Source organism: Taeniopygia guttata, chromosome 1A (genome assembly GCF_048771995.1).
Source record: "Taeniopygia guttata chromosome 1A, bTaeGut7.mat, whole genome shotgun sequence".
Taxonomy (NCBI): Eukaryota; Metazoa; Chordata; class Aves; order Passeriformes; family Estrildidae; genus Taeniopygia; species Taeniopygia guttata.
Genome location: NC_133025.1, coordinates 53,678,742 through 53,693,334, shown reverse-complemented (window position 1 = coordinate 53,693,334; position 14,593 = coordinate 53,678,742). Strand labels below are relative to the sequence as shown.

The 14,593-nt window shown below is 42.6% G+C and overlaps 1 protein-coding gene across 1 annotated transcript in view; it reads right to left on the bottom strand.

The window, feature by feature from the left end:
* The window catches only part of PAH (phenylalanine hydroxylase), a 33,739-nt gene that overhangs the window by 17,392 nt on the left and 1,754 nt on the right, over nt 1-14,593 (bottom strand). The window contains exons 3-4 of the mRNA XM_030263185.4: nt 11,840-11,947; nt 1,961-2,144 (exon numbers count right to left, since the gene is read on the bottom strand). Of these exons, the coding sequence (XP_030119045.2) occupies nt 1,961-2,144; nt 11,840-11,947 (292 nt within the window). The remainder of the gene's footprint in view (nt 1-1,960; nt 2,145-11,839; nt 11,948-14,593) is intronic.

Below are 14,593 nucleotides of genomic sequence, written 5' to 3'. Positions count from 1 at the left end.
AAATCTGATATTTGTAACCATTGGAATGTACCAATTAAATGTTGCATTTAGTTAAGTGACCCAAAAAAAAAAAATAAAAAGCCATTCATTTATCCCTTGCCCAATAAATCACACACATACAGTGTTTGACACTGAGCTATACAGAAGGGACAGAATACAGACATTTACTCTGAGTGCCCACAAAGTAGTGCCCCAAGAACAGGACTGTGTACCTCCTGCAGGAAACAGAAAAGTAAGGTTTTTCTTTCTGAAATCATGAGAAGGAGAAAAATTACTTATTTGTGGGGAAGAAATGACAGCATCCTAGGCTGTAGCAAAAGAATCAGTCCCATGGGATCCCAGATTGCCTCTGGAAGAAAACCTTCCCAGCCTTTACCTGCCCACTGAGACAAGTGTGGCAACATCCCCATAAACCATCTGTTTGAGATTTTGCTCCCTGGAGGCACAGTGCTCTTCTTCTGTGCTTTGAGAACAAGATTTCACACAGGCACATCTGTGGACTTTGACCAGATTTGCCAGGAGGGTACATTTGAAAGACAAGCTGGCCTAAAATGCACCACAAGGCCTGTTATTTGTTAATGCCATCACTGATAAAGGACAGCATCTCACCACACTTTCTACAGCTCAGGCTGTTCCCATCTCACTCTGCCCTTGTAGTGCCTCTGCCCAGGATTTGCCACCCACAGTTCATCCCCTAAACAGGGCTTGTTTGACCTTTCAAAATATGGTCCTTGGAGGATTTCAGTTTCATTGGGCCCTTATTACTCATGAGAGGAGTTGAAATTGAAAAAAAATAAAAAAGGGCAAGAAGAAATATCAATCTTCCTCTCTCTCCTCGGCAATAAATTGTTCCCATTTTATAATATTTATGAATTGCTGAAACAAACAAACAAACACACACAAGTTATCCTCTCAGACAGAAGAGGATCAAATCCCCTTTTGAAGCACTGACAGGATAATCTAGCTCAAGAACTCCTTTGATCAACACAGTAACATGCACTGAAATCCTAATCCTACAGCTGACCACAGGAGTTTTGACTTCTGTGAGGTCAGAATTTCACATGCAAGACTTTTCCTGGATGATATTTAGAGCTGTATCTCTGTCTGACTCTGGCATATGTTTATAGACAACTTTATTATTTAATAAACTTCTTCATTATCTTCATCATAGTAACCAGAAAAATTAATGTTAAGCCCCAGTAGGTCCTATAGCTTTCTTCTGGAAATAAAAAAAGCCCCCAAAAGTGAACCTATTCAATCTGACATGATCATAAATCACCTAATCAACCTTTTGTCCCTTTGTCTATGAATGGAGAAAACTGACTCCAAAGAGAATCTGCCTTCTTCTTTTTCATCTTCAAATGTAATGTCATGGGTGGGACACAAAGGAAATGGTAAAAGGATTACCAGCACTGATCTCAAGAAGGTATTAATGTCCTTTCATGTTGTTCCTAGGAAGGAAGAGGAAGATCCAGGCCTAAAGTATTTAAAGTCTGAAATCCTATTAAAATCACATCTGTTATCTGAAGAGGCATTTAAGTCTGTCTCAGCCTATCTGTGGGCAGCCACCAGTGCACCAAGCAGCCTCAACTCCAGCAAATCTCTGAGAAGTAGAAGCAGGAACAACTCAAAAATTCTTTCCTTATTTCCCCCTCTGAAGCCAGAACTGCAACTGACCTCCCTGAGATTTCTTACAGTAATGGAGAGTTAGTCCTGCTCCCACCAAAGTGGGTGGCAGAGCCTCCCTAGTTTCCCAGGAACATAGTCAGAATCATGGCAAAAATGTACACTGACAGAAAATCTCCAAAACAGTTCACAGTAGAAGAAAAATAAGGACACAGAGAGAGAAATGTAGCCAGAAAGATCCAAGAGGAACTCCTTTACTACAGGAAAAATAAGTTATTTCAGTATGAGACATAAATAGTCCATGTCAATGGTAATCTTGTCAGCACATTCTTACCAGTGTCCTTCTTCTTTGTTCGTGAGAGCTCATGGACTGTTGCTCCAATGTCACTTCTCAAGGACTTGATGATCTTGTCCAGTGCTGGGACATTCTTGCCTTCCAAGTTGATGAAGAATTCATACTCATCTTTGTTGAGACGGGAAGGTCGGGACTCAATGTGGGTCAAGTTTATACCTTTTTCCTATGAGAAAGAGAAATTTTGGTCCCACAGTTTCGGGGGAAGGAATATGACATAAAGACTGGATAAATACATGTGTCAGTCAACAAACCATATTGTACCATCCAAATAACTCAAAAGTGGCCACTGGACTAGAGGACTTTCACAACAGAGAGAGAAACAGAAAGAAAGAAGGAAAATTATGTGGGATTCACCCTTGTACAGATATCCATCATAAGGACTAGGCACTACTAAAGGTTTAGAGAAAGGTGGAAGCAGGATACAAGTTGTAAACAGGCTTTGTATTGTAAATGGCAACTCCAGTCCCTCAAGCACATAATGAGAGCTTGTCTGTGTTGACAGAGACATTTCCCCAGGATCAACATGGGAAGAAGCATTCCACCTGCAGAGTACCCTCTCATGGGAAACTGAATGCTGTCTTGATGAGCATCTTGAGAGAAGATGGAACAAGCAGGCAGCTGGGCAGCCTGTGAGATAAGCTTCTGCCAAACCTCTGCACAGTCACCTGCAAAGCCACCTGCACAGTTTCCAGGGCTGTGAGCAGCTGGTGGGCAAAGATCCAAAGGGAAACATGGATCTGCACTAAAAAGGCAGCCCAGGTTTGTGCAAATGAAAAGATGGAAGTTTTAAATCACTGGATCATGGAGTTGGTGAGGTTGAATGGGACCTCTGGAGACCAGCAGGTACAACAATCTGCTCAGGTTGCCTGAGCAGGTTGCCCAGGGCTCTGTTCAGTCAAGTTTTGAGATTCCTTAGCCTCTCTGGGCAACTACTCACAAATCTAATCACCCTTACAGAGAAGGATTATTTCCTTTAGCTCTGAAATTCAAGTTCTGTCTTACCAAATATCTTTGCTGACCATCAACAGCATCTCCTAGCTCTGAAGAAAGAGATCATTGGCCACTGTAAGTATTGACGACTATAGCCAGTGGGAATCTGACCTCAGACATGCTGCCATGTTGATGTGTAAGCAGCCAGTAGCTAAAAAGCCTGTTTTTCCAAAAAAAAAAAAGCAAACAGGAAGTCCAGTAAAACAAAAAAAACAAACAAACAAACAAAAAAAAGTTAAGGAAAAAAACCCTAGAAAGTCCAAAAGAAAAGTACAGGAACTGTACCTGTTAATTGAACTCAAATGTTTTCTTGAGCACTATAATTAGAATATGAAAATACTACTTTCTTACTTTCTTTCCTTTTTTTTTTTTTTTGGTAGGGGGTAAAATTTTTTAAACAGGTTTCCATGGACATTGACTTTGCCTCCTGACCATCTTGTCAGGCTGACACTGGTGCTGCAGACACAGCATGCCATGGCCAGGTCTGGGCTTCTGTCCCCTGGGAGGAATATACAAATCCCTGGAGGAAATCTTGGCCTGAAGATCACAGAATCATAGACTCATTACCCTCAGAAGATTCAGAGGGGCTGACACATGGCAGTCAGCATCCCTGGAGAAACTTTTGGGTTTTGTCTTTCAAGCTAAAGAAGACTCCAAACTAGATGGCCCTGCTGGTGTCAATGTCAACCCTTTGCTACAGTGGGGTCAGGTTTTCATCCACAAAGTAATGCTGTGAAGATCTACTTTTGACCTACAAGGAAGAAAAATGGAAGATTTTTTAACTGTACATCCCTCTTTCTGAGCCTCCTTAGGATTTTCTTTGCTCCTCTCAGTGCTTGCATAGTACGGGAGGGCATCTGGCCATCAGCAGCAAAGGCCTGATTTACTCCTCCACAAAAGGCAGTTTATTCCTTGGTAGGAAACATATATGCCATTACTCTGTTTCCTGAGCATTGCACACTACAGATGAACTCAAATTGTTTGGCTAGATACCAATACAATAAGTTGAAAAGGTCAAAAGCTCGTTCACCAACCGCTGCTCTCGAGAGATGCCGTCCCCACAGGGCCGTCTGCCCAGGGAGAGAATGGGCAGCACTGTCCTTGCCCCAGGGACAGTTTGTTTTAGGCCTCCAAAGCCCTGCTTCCCAAACAGACTGCACATTGTCCTGCCTGTGTGGTGAGGCACTGGGAGCTCCTGACAGAGAGCAGGCACAGGGAGCTGCTGTGCCTTCGCTGTGTCTCACCATCCTCATCCTAAAAGTTTTCTGCCTTATGCCTACTCTGGATCTACATTCTTTTAGCTTAAAACCATCACCCCATCTGCCATCCCCATCTTTCTTTCTTATAGGACCCCTCTGAGTACTGGAGGCCCACAATAAAATCACCCCAGCATTTTCTCTTCTCTGAGATGAAGGCTCCTCAAACTGCATCCCTTTGGTTTTTGATCAGGTATCTCTTCTACTCTACCAGCTCTCTGGGTACAGTAGAAGAGCTAGGCTCAGTAAGCAGCTGCACAGACAGCAGCACCCCTAAAACAAACAGAATGATGCAGGGCTTGGGAGTGAAGAGATCAGCTGCAGGGTGGGCACAAGACAAGCTTAAGGCAGCAGGAGTATCAATACCCCTCAAACTATCATAGCCTAGAACAGTGAGAAAAAGAGGGGGAAAAAGGAAATGGAGGAAGGAGCCCATGGAGAGAGTTACCTCCTTTCTTACACCTGAGAGAAGCAGAACACCTTCCCACAGAGTGTCAAGCTGCTCTGCTGTTTATTTGAGGGATATCTGCCACTCAGTAACATGCAGAGCCAACCTGTTACCTCTTTCTGACAAGATTTCAGGACCTCACAAAAGAGAAGCTGAAGGGAGAACCCTTCTGGTGACTTTTTTCAGAGCAAGAATCCAGCAGCATATGCCCAGCTCCTTGAACTGGCACTCCTGGAGAAGTGTGCCTTGCTACTAAGCCCTTTATTTCAAAATATTTACAGTGGTTCTGTTACTGTTACTAGAGTTGCTTTACAAATCTCAATTTCATTCTAGTCCAACTACTCCATCTAGTGTTTAATCTTCATTGTTTCACATAGTCCAGAACTTTTTTGTATCCTTGATGTTGCCAAATCTTGATATTGGATCACATTTCTCCCAATAGATGATGCTTTCTTTAAATCTCCAACTTCTGGAGACAATTAGTTGCCTGAGAAAGGAGAATGGGGGCATTTTTTTTGTTTGGTTGTACATTTTAAGCAGTTTTCAATCTCTGTTTTTTAGTAGAGATTGACATCCTGACAATGTATGCCTTCAAAAGCCAGCTAATTAAAGTTATTCTAGTTCTATGAGCTATTTTTTTGTTGATGGAACCTAACACCTTTGGAAGATCTCAATTATCATGTTTTGTGCTGAATTCACCCCACCACCCATTGCAGCTGTAAGGAGCTTGGAGAGCAGGTTGGTATGTCTCTTCTCCTCTTCAGGTTTATGACCAGGGGAGAGGTTGAGTCTCTCCCCCATGGACACATCCTGTCATACAACCATGTGCCTGCTGCAGTTTTTTTTCTTAAAGCCCCTACTCCGAGGGGTAGGAAAAACTCAGCTTTCATTATCTTAATATCCAAGTCAACTGGACCTCTATCACTATCCATTAGGGAAGCAAGCGTCAAGGCACGTTCTCAGAGCTCAAAAACCAAGTTTGAATTAGTTCTGAGTTAGAAGGGGGTAGCAATAAAAATATAAATTTAAAATAGAGACAATGGTGTATGCAGAGAGGAAATTGCCCAGGTCCCTCCCTGCCTTACCTCATAGTGCTGGATCTCAGCCTTGGCTCCCTCTCAGAGTCAGTGAGGGAGCCCCAACCCCTTGCCCAGGTTATTCCAGGTTTCCCATCCTAACTGAGCACCACCTATGCTGCAGCTGCCCCACACCAGCAGGAGAAAACCAGGCTGATGTTGCAGTACACCAGCAGTCTTGCTGAAGTCACTGCCAAGAGAATTTAGTCCCACCCTCTGTTTAATGGTCTGGTGACTAGAAAAGTAAAGTTGTGTGTTCATAGCTACACAGGGAAGATTTCTGTAGGGATGGATCCTTTCTGCAAATGTTATGGGTTAATACTTCCCATGACACTCGCACATTCTTCTGTTCACTAATTACTAAATGCTCCTATATATGGTTCTAAAACTAAGTACAGCTGTGAAATCCAGCTGCAGCTTGTTTTCATTACTCTTGTAATTAAAGAAGTCTGACTTCATCAGGAGACCCCATATTGTTACCAGGTGAAGACCTTTCAACAACACTATAGTGCCACTAATCAACAAATAAGTGAGAATTTGGGTAAAATCAAATCTCCCAGAAGAAAGATTTTACTTGCACTTTCTGCTACCAAAAAAAAAAAAAAAAAAAAAAAAAAAGATGAGATGTTCTTTTAACCCTTGCCATGGTATAGTTCAGGGTTTCCTGAAGGAGGACAATTTCAGAAGCACAAGTATAAGCTCAGTGCTTAATTTTCATAGATCAGAGGACTTAGGAAGTTACAGTGATCCTTTCAGCCATGGATTCCCAAAGAAAAGGCAAAGGCAGCCATCTCATTCAGCTCTTACTGTCCAAGGGCCCACCTCTCAGCTGGAGACAGCGTTTTCCCATCTTCTCCTTCACAGCTGCTAGGCTTTTCCTTACAAGCTCATGGAGGAAAAGTGTCACAGAGCTGGTCCCTGACAGCAAAGAGGCTAGCTGGCCCTGGAGCAGCCCCTGGTATCTATCACTCAGCTCCAACCCTGAAAATTGGCACAAGGCTTGCAGCAGAATCTGGCTACAAAACACGTGGAGCAGGACAAACCAAAAACGTGACAGCGTGTGGCATTGCATAAGCACCTGTGAAGAGAGAACTCGTCTCTTTAAACCCATGTGGGTTCATTAGATCAAGAAGTCCTGCTCTTGTGGCCATGGGAAGAGGAGGGATAAGATCCAGGATGTGGATTTGGAGCACTGCAATGAAATGATCATTGCTGTGCATATGTACAGTATAATGAAAAAATAGTCTTGTGGTAGCGGCGAGCCTGGCCAGTTCACCTATTGCAGCAGCCACTTCCAACATACCCGCTGGCCAAAGTGACTGTTTTCTTCCCCTGATTTGGAAACAGCCCCAGCCACTGCAGAGTCAGGACCTTCCCAGGGGACAAAGAGATAACAGTCACGTAGGACTTTCTGGGGAATAAAGTTCCTAAACAGAAACAGAGCAGAGTTACCTCTGCTGACTCTGAAAGTGCCAGGTGCCAGGTCTCATTTAGTACAGCTTGTTACTCCCATCCCATCCTTCCATGGAACAGTAACTTACCCCCATGGGATAGTAATTTATGTTGGCAACAGGAGTACTTGGTGCAAATCAACTTTTTTTTTTTTTTTTTTTTTTTTTTTGCTTTTGAGAAGGTCCCATCACTGAGGAAAAGATAGAAGGCTCCTCTCTTACAATGGATTAAGCAAATGTGTAATGTATTCCACTGTTTGCCACTTAAAACAGCTGACAATTTACTACTTGTAAATCAAACAGAAAAAGAACTTCAGAGAAGATTAGTATAGTAACAAATTTATGTGGAAAATCTATAACTGAAACTGAAGGCAATCCTTTTTTGTATATGCAAATTTCTGATATTTTTACTGATGAATTTAACTACAGAAAAGGAAATCTTTGAGAGGTTTTTCTTCCAGGATTAATTTTGTTGTTTAAAAAGCCACCTCAATTTCAATATGCTTTTATCACTGCAAAGAAACAAGTGTTTCTACTAAGTGTAACACTTGGGTCAACCCAAAGGGCTCAGTTTTGCTTTTTCAGTTTTGATAAGAAACCTGGAAGATTTCTCTTTTTCTTTGGCCTCAACTTATACTCTGAACATTTTTGATGTGTCCAGTGAATCAAAAAAGAAACACAATTTCACGATGACTGGTCTGTCTTCCTGATTTTAAGCATGATACTCTACTCACATGTGCTGTTCTGTTTCAGATGAAGATACTGATTCAAGTTTTGGCTGCCAGGTGTCATCTACTATGACACAAATAAACAGCACAGGACTGCACCAAGGAGTACATCAGTGTACAGAAGGGCCCATTAAAATTAAGTCAGTGCAAAGACCCTGCTTGGTAAACTTGTGCTGTCCTTACAGCCACTCTCCAGCCTGCAAGAAGGACAGAGGTGACAAAGGGGCTTTGCAAGTGCAAAACAATTGGGTTTGACAAGCAAAAAGTCTGCCACATCCAAACATACAGAGCAGCTAGTGTGGAAGCAAAGTGGATTCAGCTTTAGCAATCTGCTTATTGCTGGGCATGACTGAGCTACTAACACTTTACAGCACATCAGAGTGTGAGTCTGGCCCTGCAGACACATCTCTCCACAGGACAGGTGAAGAAGGGGCTGCAGGGGCTGTACTGCCAGCAGTGGCACAGCTCTATGCTGTGTCAGTCCAGGAGGAACAGATTCATGCAGTCAGGCAAGGATTTGCAAAACAGAGAGAAGAGACAAGAGCCAGGGATCAGAAAAGCTTAGAAGCCTGCTGAGGTCAGGTGTTCAGATGGGTCTTCCTGAGCAAACATAAGAAAAAATGTGGAGATAATCAAATAGGTTTTGGACATAAAACCAGCAGACAAAAAGAGCTGAGTTAATTGAGGAGATTCCTCAGGAAAAAACCCTTCAAGCTACATAGGGAAAACCAAGAGTTGTCACTGTAACCACATACTTGTGTGCAGCTGGGACCTGAACAGAAAACTAGAGTTTAGGTCTTTGAACAAAAAACCAAATGTGAGCATGCAGTACTCTGCCAACTGCAGGAGCAGCCCTGAGGGATGTTTGAGTAGGATAAACATTACTTTTTCCACAAAACACATTGAAATTCTCTTAAACTTGGTGTCTCAGTTAGAGGACATAATTCTGTGCCATGAGCACTCTGTAGCCTTTAGCCTCCCCCCGCATGGAGGAGAGTCCCCTACCTTCAGTCCACCCTGGCTCCCATAATGGGGGCTTACCCCTTCCATCTGGGCTGTGTTTGGACACTTACTCCTTTCCTGGGTGGTTTGCTCTGTGGGTGAGTACAGATTCTACCTGCCATGATGCTCGATGAGCCAGAAGTTTTGGACCTCATGATATCCAGGGGCAGGCCCAGGCCAGAATGCACCCTTTGGTGTCCCTTTATCTTGCTGCCCATGGAGAACAAGGTGTGACAGGGGCTAAAGTCTGGACAGTTTCACCCCAGCACAGGAGTGGGACATTGGCAGGGTGTGAACCTAGGAGTGCATCCCAGGAAGGGACTGAGTGGCTGAACAGCACTCCCACGGAGTAAAAAAATTTTTTTCAGTTCTTAAACTAAGGAGAGGATGAGCCTTCCTAGGTCCATACAGAAACCTCCTCTACAGAAAGACAACCTGTGTGCTGATGGCTCCTCAAGATTTCTCTTTTCTTTAGGTATCCTATCAATTCCCTATTACTCAGTCTGGATCTTGCTTCCATGCTTCCTTCCCTGGGAGAGAGGGCAAATTTTCAAGTCTTTCATATTTACAACTCCTTCAACCCTCCTCCTCTCCCCTTCATGTCCCAGACTGGTTTTACAGACTGCTTAGAAAAGAGGCAAAATCCTCAAAGCCAGTGCTGGAGGCACTGTCCCTTAATCACTCCCAAATCTGAGCTGGGAGGAGAGGTTTGAGCCGTGCTCTCTGCCTGCATTCCCATGTGTGAGTGCCCAGAGAGGTGCCAGGAGTCTGGGCACCCCCGACCTCAGCAAGGAACAGAAAGTTTACAGACAGGCAGCACATGGCCATCAGCACCAGCAGCTGCACAAGGTGTGCACCCCCTCCATGAAATGAACAATTGCAGCGCCACATCTGCTCCTGGAAACAGCCTGATCCTATTTGTGGCTTGTCAGCTTTCTCTTTCCCTGCTGTGTGTGGCTGCATGAGGCAATGACAGCTGGAGCAGCCATCCTCACATCTCCTCTTGTGGGGCCCCTCTGAGACAAATCCACCACATTTCCACAAGCTGGTGACACAAACCAGGGGACAAGGCTGGGTGTCTCCCTGCCCAAGGAGCCCACCCACAGAGAGTCTGAGCTAGCTGCAGTAGCATCTCACAGCTAATCTTATTAGGCAATGAAGGAGTACAAGACAAAAAAAAAAATCCCTCAAGTCCTTCCTGTTTGTTTCCACTCTTTACCTGCCTATCACCACTTTCCCTGTCTGTGTTGTGGATGGCACTAAGCACAAACTCTGTTTCTCTGAGGCACCGTAGCTATGGCCCAGATGGAAAAGGGGGAAGGTTTTCCCAGCTGTGCATGTATGTAAAACTTACACCTCTGTGCAGTTCTTGGAATGGAGTTACAACAGCCCAAAGGCTGCTCTCTCTGGTTTACACCAGGAATTCACTAACAACAGCCCTGAGGAGCTGTTCTTGTACCATTAAATCCCATCATCCATCCATCCATCTCCCCTATACAATGCCAAAGGTAAAACTGATATAAGAGTGTCTATGCCAGGTCTCTTGTTGATCCTTGGTGCTGGAGGAGGCTGAGAGTTAGCACAGAAAGAATTGGCTTTTTTGGGGTGGAAAACCAACTGAGTCTCAACCTCTCAGCTGCAATCAGGGCCACTGGGAAAAAGTGGCTGTGTTGGTCTAGTTTAGGTATCTGCTTTGGGGCAAGAAAAGTCACATCCAAGAAATGGTTACTTCTCTCTTTCCTATACTAGCTCCTCTACAAATTTTTCGTTAGAGCTGACAGCAATTTGGTTAGTAGACATCAATGCATTTAATAAGAAAATATCAGTAGGCTCATTAATTCATTTACAGACACGCACATCACTGACATATGGACATTTTATAGGATTTTACTGGTCAATTCACAGATTCAGACTTGCTCTTCTGTTGTTGGTGTGAATTCCCTTTTATCTTAATGAATCAAATATGTCCTAAAACTCATAATTATTTTTATTTTGTACCCGTAACAACCTTTCATTTCCTAGTAAATTCAATTTACGAATGGAAAATATGCAGGCCACAACTTCTTAGAGCGTTCTAAAGAAATTGCTGGTTTCAGGCAAAACTATTACATAAAAAAAAAAAAAAAAGAAGAAGAAAAAAGCCACAGAACCAATATAAAAGTGTATTTGCTTGGGAGCATAGAGTACACAGCTGTGTGTTGCAACTCAACCATACTGAACTACAAGGATTTTGTGCTTTTCAAACAACATTCATGACATCTGGGAAATATTTCTGCAAGAATAAATAGGCACACAATGTCCTGAAAGGTAAATAGCTCCATGTTTCCCTAAAACTTTTCCAAAACACTCAGCATAAGTTACTAAGTCCCCTTGGTGTAAAAAAAAAAAATGCTGTCATTTTTATGCTATCCTGTAGGCACCCTCTACCCACTCTGTAGAAGTACTGCAGGTGGGAGAGAGTAGAATCTTTTATATCAGAATTTTTTGGGGTGGACAAGAGCCAAGAGCTGCCCCCAGCAGAAATACCTCATGCAATGTGGGTTGTGAGTCACATGGCTCACATGCAGGTTATATTTGCCTTACAAGTTATAAGGCAAAATATTTGGTTATAAGTCAATCTTAGGTCACAGCCCAAGTCACCCCTACCTCTTACTACAGCAGTTATGATATTTCCCTCTTAAGTGGAAAAAATGCATTTTCCCACCCTCATGTCAGTTAAAGGTAAAGGTTTTAGTTTAAAAAAGCTACTTCTGCCCCAAGACTTTAAGGGATTTTAAGCTCAGAAAAGAATTGCAGGCTGGTTTCCCCTGTAATAGCAATGAAATAGAATCACAAACACAACCTCCAAGACCCCAAGAAAAGGCGGCTGCAATACAAATTCGTAAAGACTTGAAGGAAAATATTTACCTCAAATGTGCGCAGGACTCTAGCCAATGCCCCAACTTCTTCTTTCAGAGAGAAAATCAAAGAAATCACACCATTTTTACTGGGGGAGTCTTCAATGTAGCTAGTTTCCTGAAAGGAAAGAAAAAATACACAAACAAAAATTACTACCATTCACTCTAGGAGTCAGTTTTGCCTTTTTCCATGTCTGTTTTGGACAGCACCAGTGATGCAAAGGAGGTATAAAACAGCTCTAAGCAGGAATCAAGGCAACTGCTGCTGCAAGAAGCAGAGCAGCTCTGGGGCTGCTCTGATTTATGATGGTGGAGACATAAATCCCTTCTCCCAAACTAGAGCCCTCGTGAGAGCAAGGAAGTCAAAAAGGACATGCAAATAAACCTAACACCATCCTTGCCTCACGTCACCCCTCAGGGATGACTGGAAACATTACTGCACTTTGGTTTCAGCCCAGTGCAAAGTCCTTCCCTCAGGTTTTCTTTTCATCAGCACTCAGGGTTAAGCAGAGCAGTGAAGATGAGCTCTGTGCAGAGATGCAGACCATGACCTGTGTTTCCCTTCAGTTCTATTTGTACCTTCCAGGTATCCCCAGGACAGAGGTAGTATTCACAGCAAGGATATGGAAGCTAACTTTAAAACAAAATAACAACATCAAGCAAAAAAAATAAAAAAAAAAAAAGTTGGAGCAAACATTTAGATCTTCCCTAAATCCCATAATGAGTAAAGGCTAAGTTAGGGCAAGATGTGTTTTCATTTATGTTTGTTCCCTTTCTCTTACTGATTTTCTACTCTGCAAATTCCAAAAGGCAATTTCCACTACTCTTCAAAGGTTTATTTTCATTATTTTCATGGTTCTCATTACTAGAATGTCTTTGCATGTCTCTACATGTGTTTCTTTTCACAAAAGCCCTGTTAAGAAAGGCAGAGCTATTTCACCACTTCTGAAAGAGGAAACTGAGCCCTGGAGTAGAGGCAGATCTAAAAGCTGGGTATTTGGCATGGCAGTTAAATGCTTACTGAGATTTCAATCACTTAATTTTTCTGATATCAGAGTAAATTTGTTGCACAACCATCACAAACTCTTGGAGGCCATATTAATATCTTATTTGCATGTTTATTTCATTTTTTTAACATCTACTGGCCTTGGACAAATTGGCTTGTGGTTGTTATTTCAAAGATCACAGCAGATATCTACAACACAGAGGAATCCTGGTGTAACAAGTCCTGGACTAGAGTTTGATTCAAGGTACCTATTCAAATATTCATTATAAAGATCTGTATTTTTGGGCAGAGCTTGCTCTCATTATGGCTATTGCTCAATTGAACATATAAATCAGAGTAAAATGAGTCCCAGTTCCCAAATATTGTCCTCAGTAAAGATAGCCTTTGTAGAAGACAAATTAATAATCAAAGCCAGCTGCCCTGAAGCCATAAAGTTCTTGGTGGGCCTACATTTCCTGAGGCAGAGCTATGAAGAGCTGCCTTCTTTTGTAGAGTAATTAATTGCTGATTCTTCAAGCCATCTCCAAGGCTGCCTCCAAGGTTGCTGCTAACAGGCTGGCCATACATTTTTCTATCTGGCTTTGTTTCCAGAGGCTGCAAAGTTTTCCAAATGTCTTTCAGCTTTATGCGGGACCTCTAGTGCGAACTGCAGTAGAAGTGCTGCATCAGAAGGAAGATTGCCACCTGTTCAGTTGTGACACTTCCTGCAGCATCTCTGTGTCTCCTGAGTCCCCATCCATCCAGCCCAGCTCTTACATGGGGATGACCAAGAGGAAAAGCAGCTGGAAGTGATGTGTCAGCTGGCTAATGGAACCCATTTACACCTCAAGCAACCACAAGGGAAAACGATGACAGGAATCTGGCAAAAGTCAAAACAAATATATGTAGTACTGAAACTTTACAGTAGTGTGACCAAAGCTGTCATCTCAAATACTGTCCATCCATTGCTTTTTCCTTCTGTTTTCACCCACAACAGCCAAAACTGATCTCAAGGATAAAACTGGCTCCATTGTCTGTCCAACGGATCGAGATTTTGGTTTTCACTGTCTGCAAGGAAACTGCTCGAAAAAACATGCAGTTATATATTTAAAATATTCTTGCTATGCCATGCTGTGAGGATCGGCTTATATGAGATTGATTTGAATATGTGTGACAAATGAAGAATTTGTGGTTTTCAGACTTGCAGGGGATATAATGCAAAGTTGAAGTCCTGCAAAGTAATTCTGATGATAATAATTGACCTCTTCATACATGACGTGACTTTAAAAAAGCCTTAGAAAACCTTTCCAAACTCACTGGTCACTAGCTTTGATTTGTTGAAATCAGCTGCTTTCAATCTGTCCTCAGTCATTTTCCCACTCTTGTAAATTGATTTAGATTGGTGCTTATGAGAAAGACAAGTAGCAGTAGGGAGTAGGCACTAATGCTGTAAACAGCCTCATGCTTGCTTAACTTCTTGCACACCTGAATACGCACTCAGTTCCCTGGAAGGTCTTTTAACAAGCATCATTCCATGCCTGAGCCTGTCACAGAGGTGACATCTTTAATTACAAAGGGAGAGAAGACTAAAATTATTGTTTTCCTGGTACCCAGTTCTTATCAGGATATATGGAGGCAGCCAGCACCAATACACACTGCAGATAATAAACCTCAACACATGCACTGGAGGTGATAGCAGCAAAAAGAAAGAATCAGAAAATTATTGTTGAGCTTTTTGTAGTAGTTAAGCATAGCTTTAACTGTTGATTAGTTTTTCTA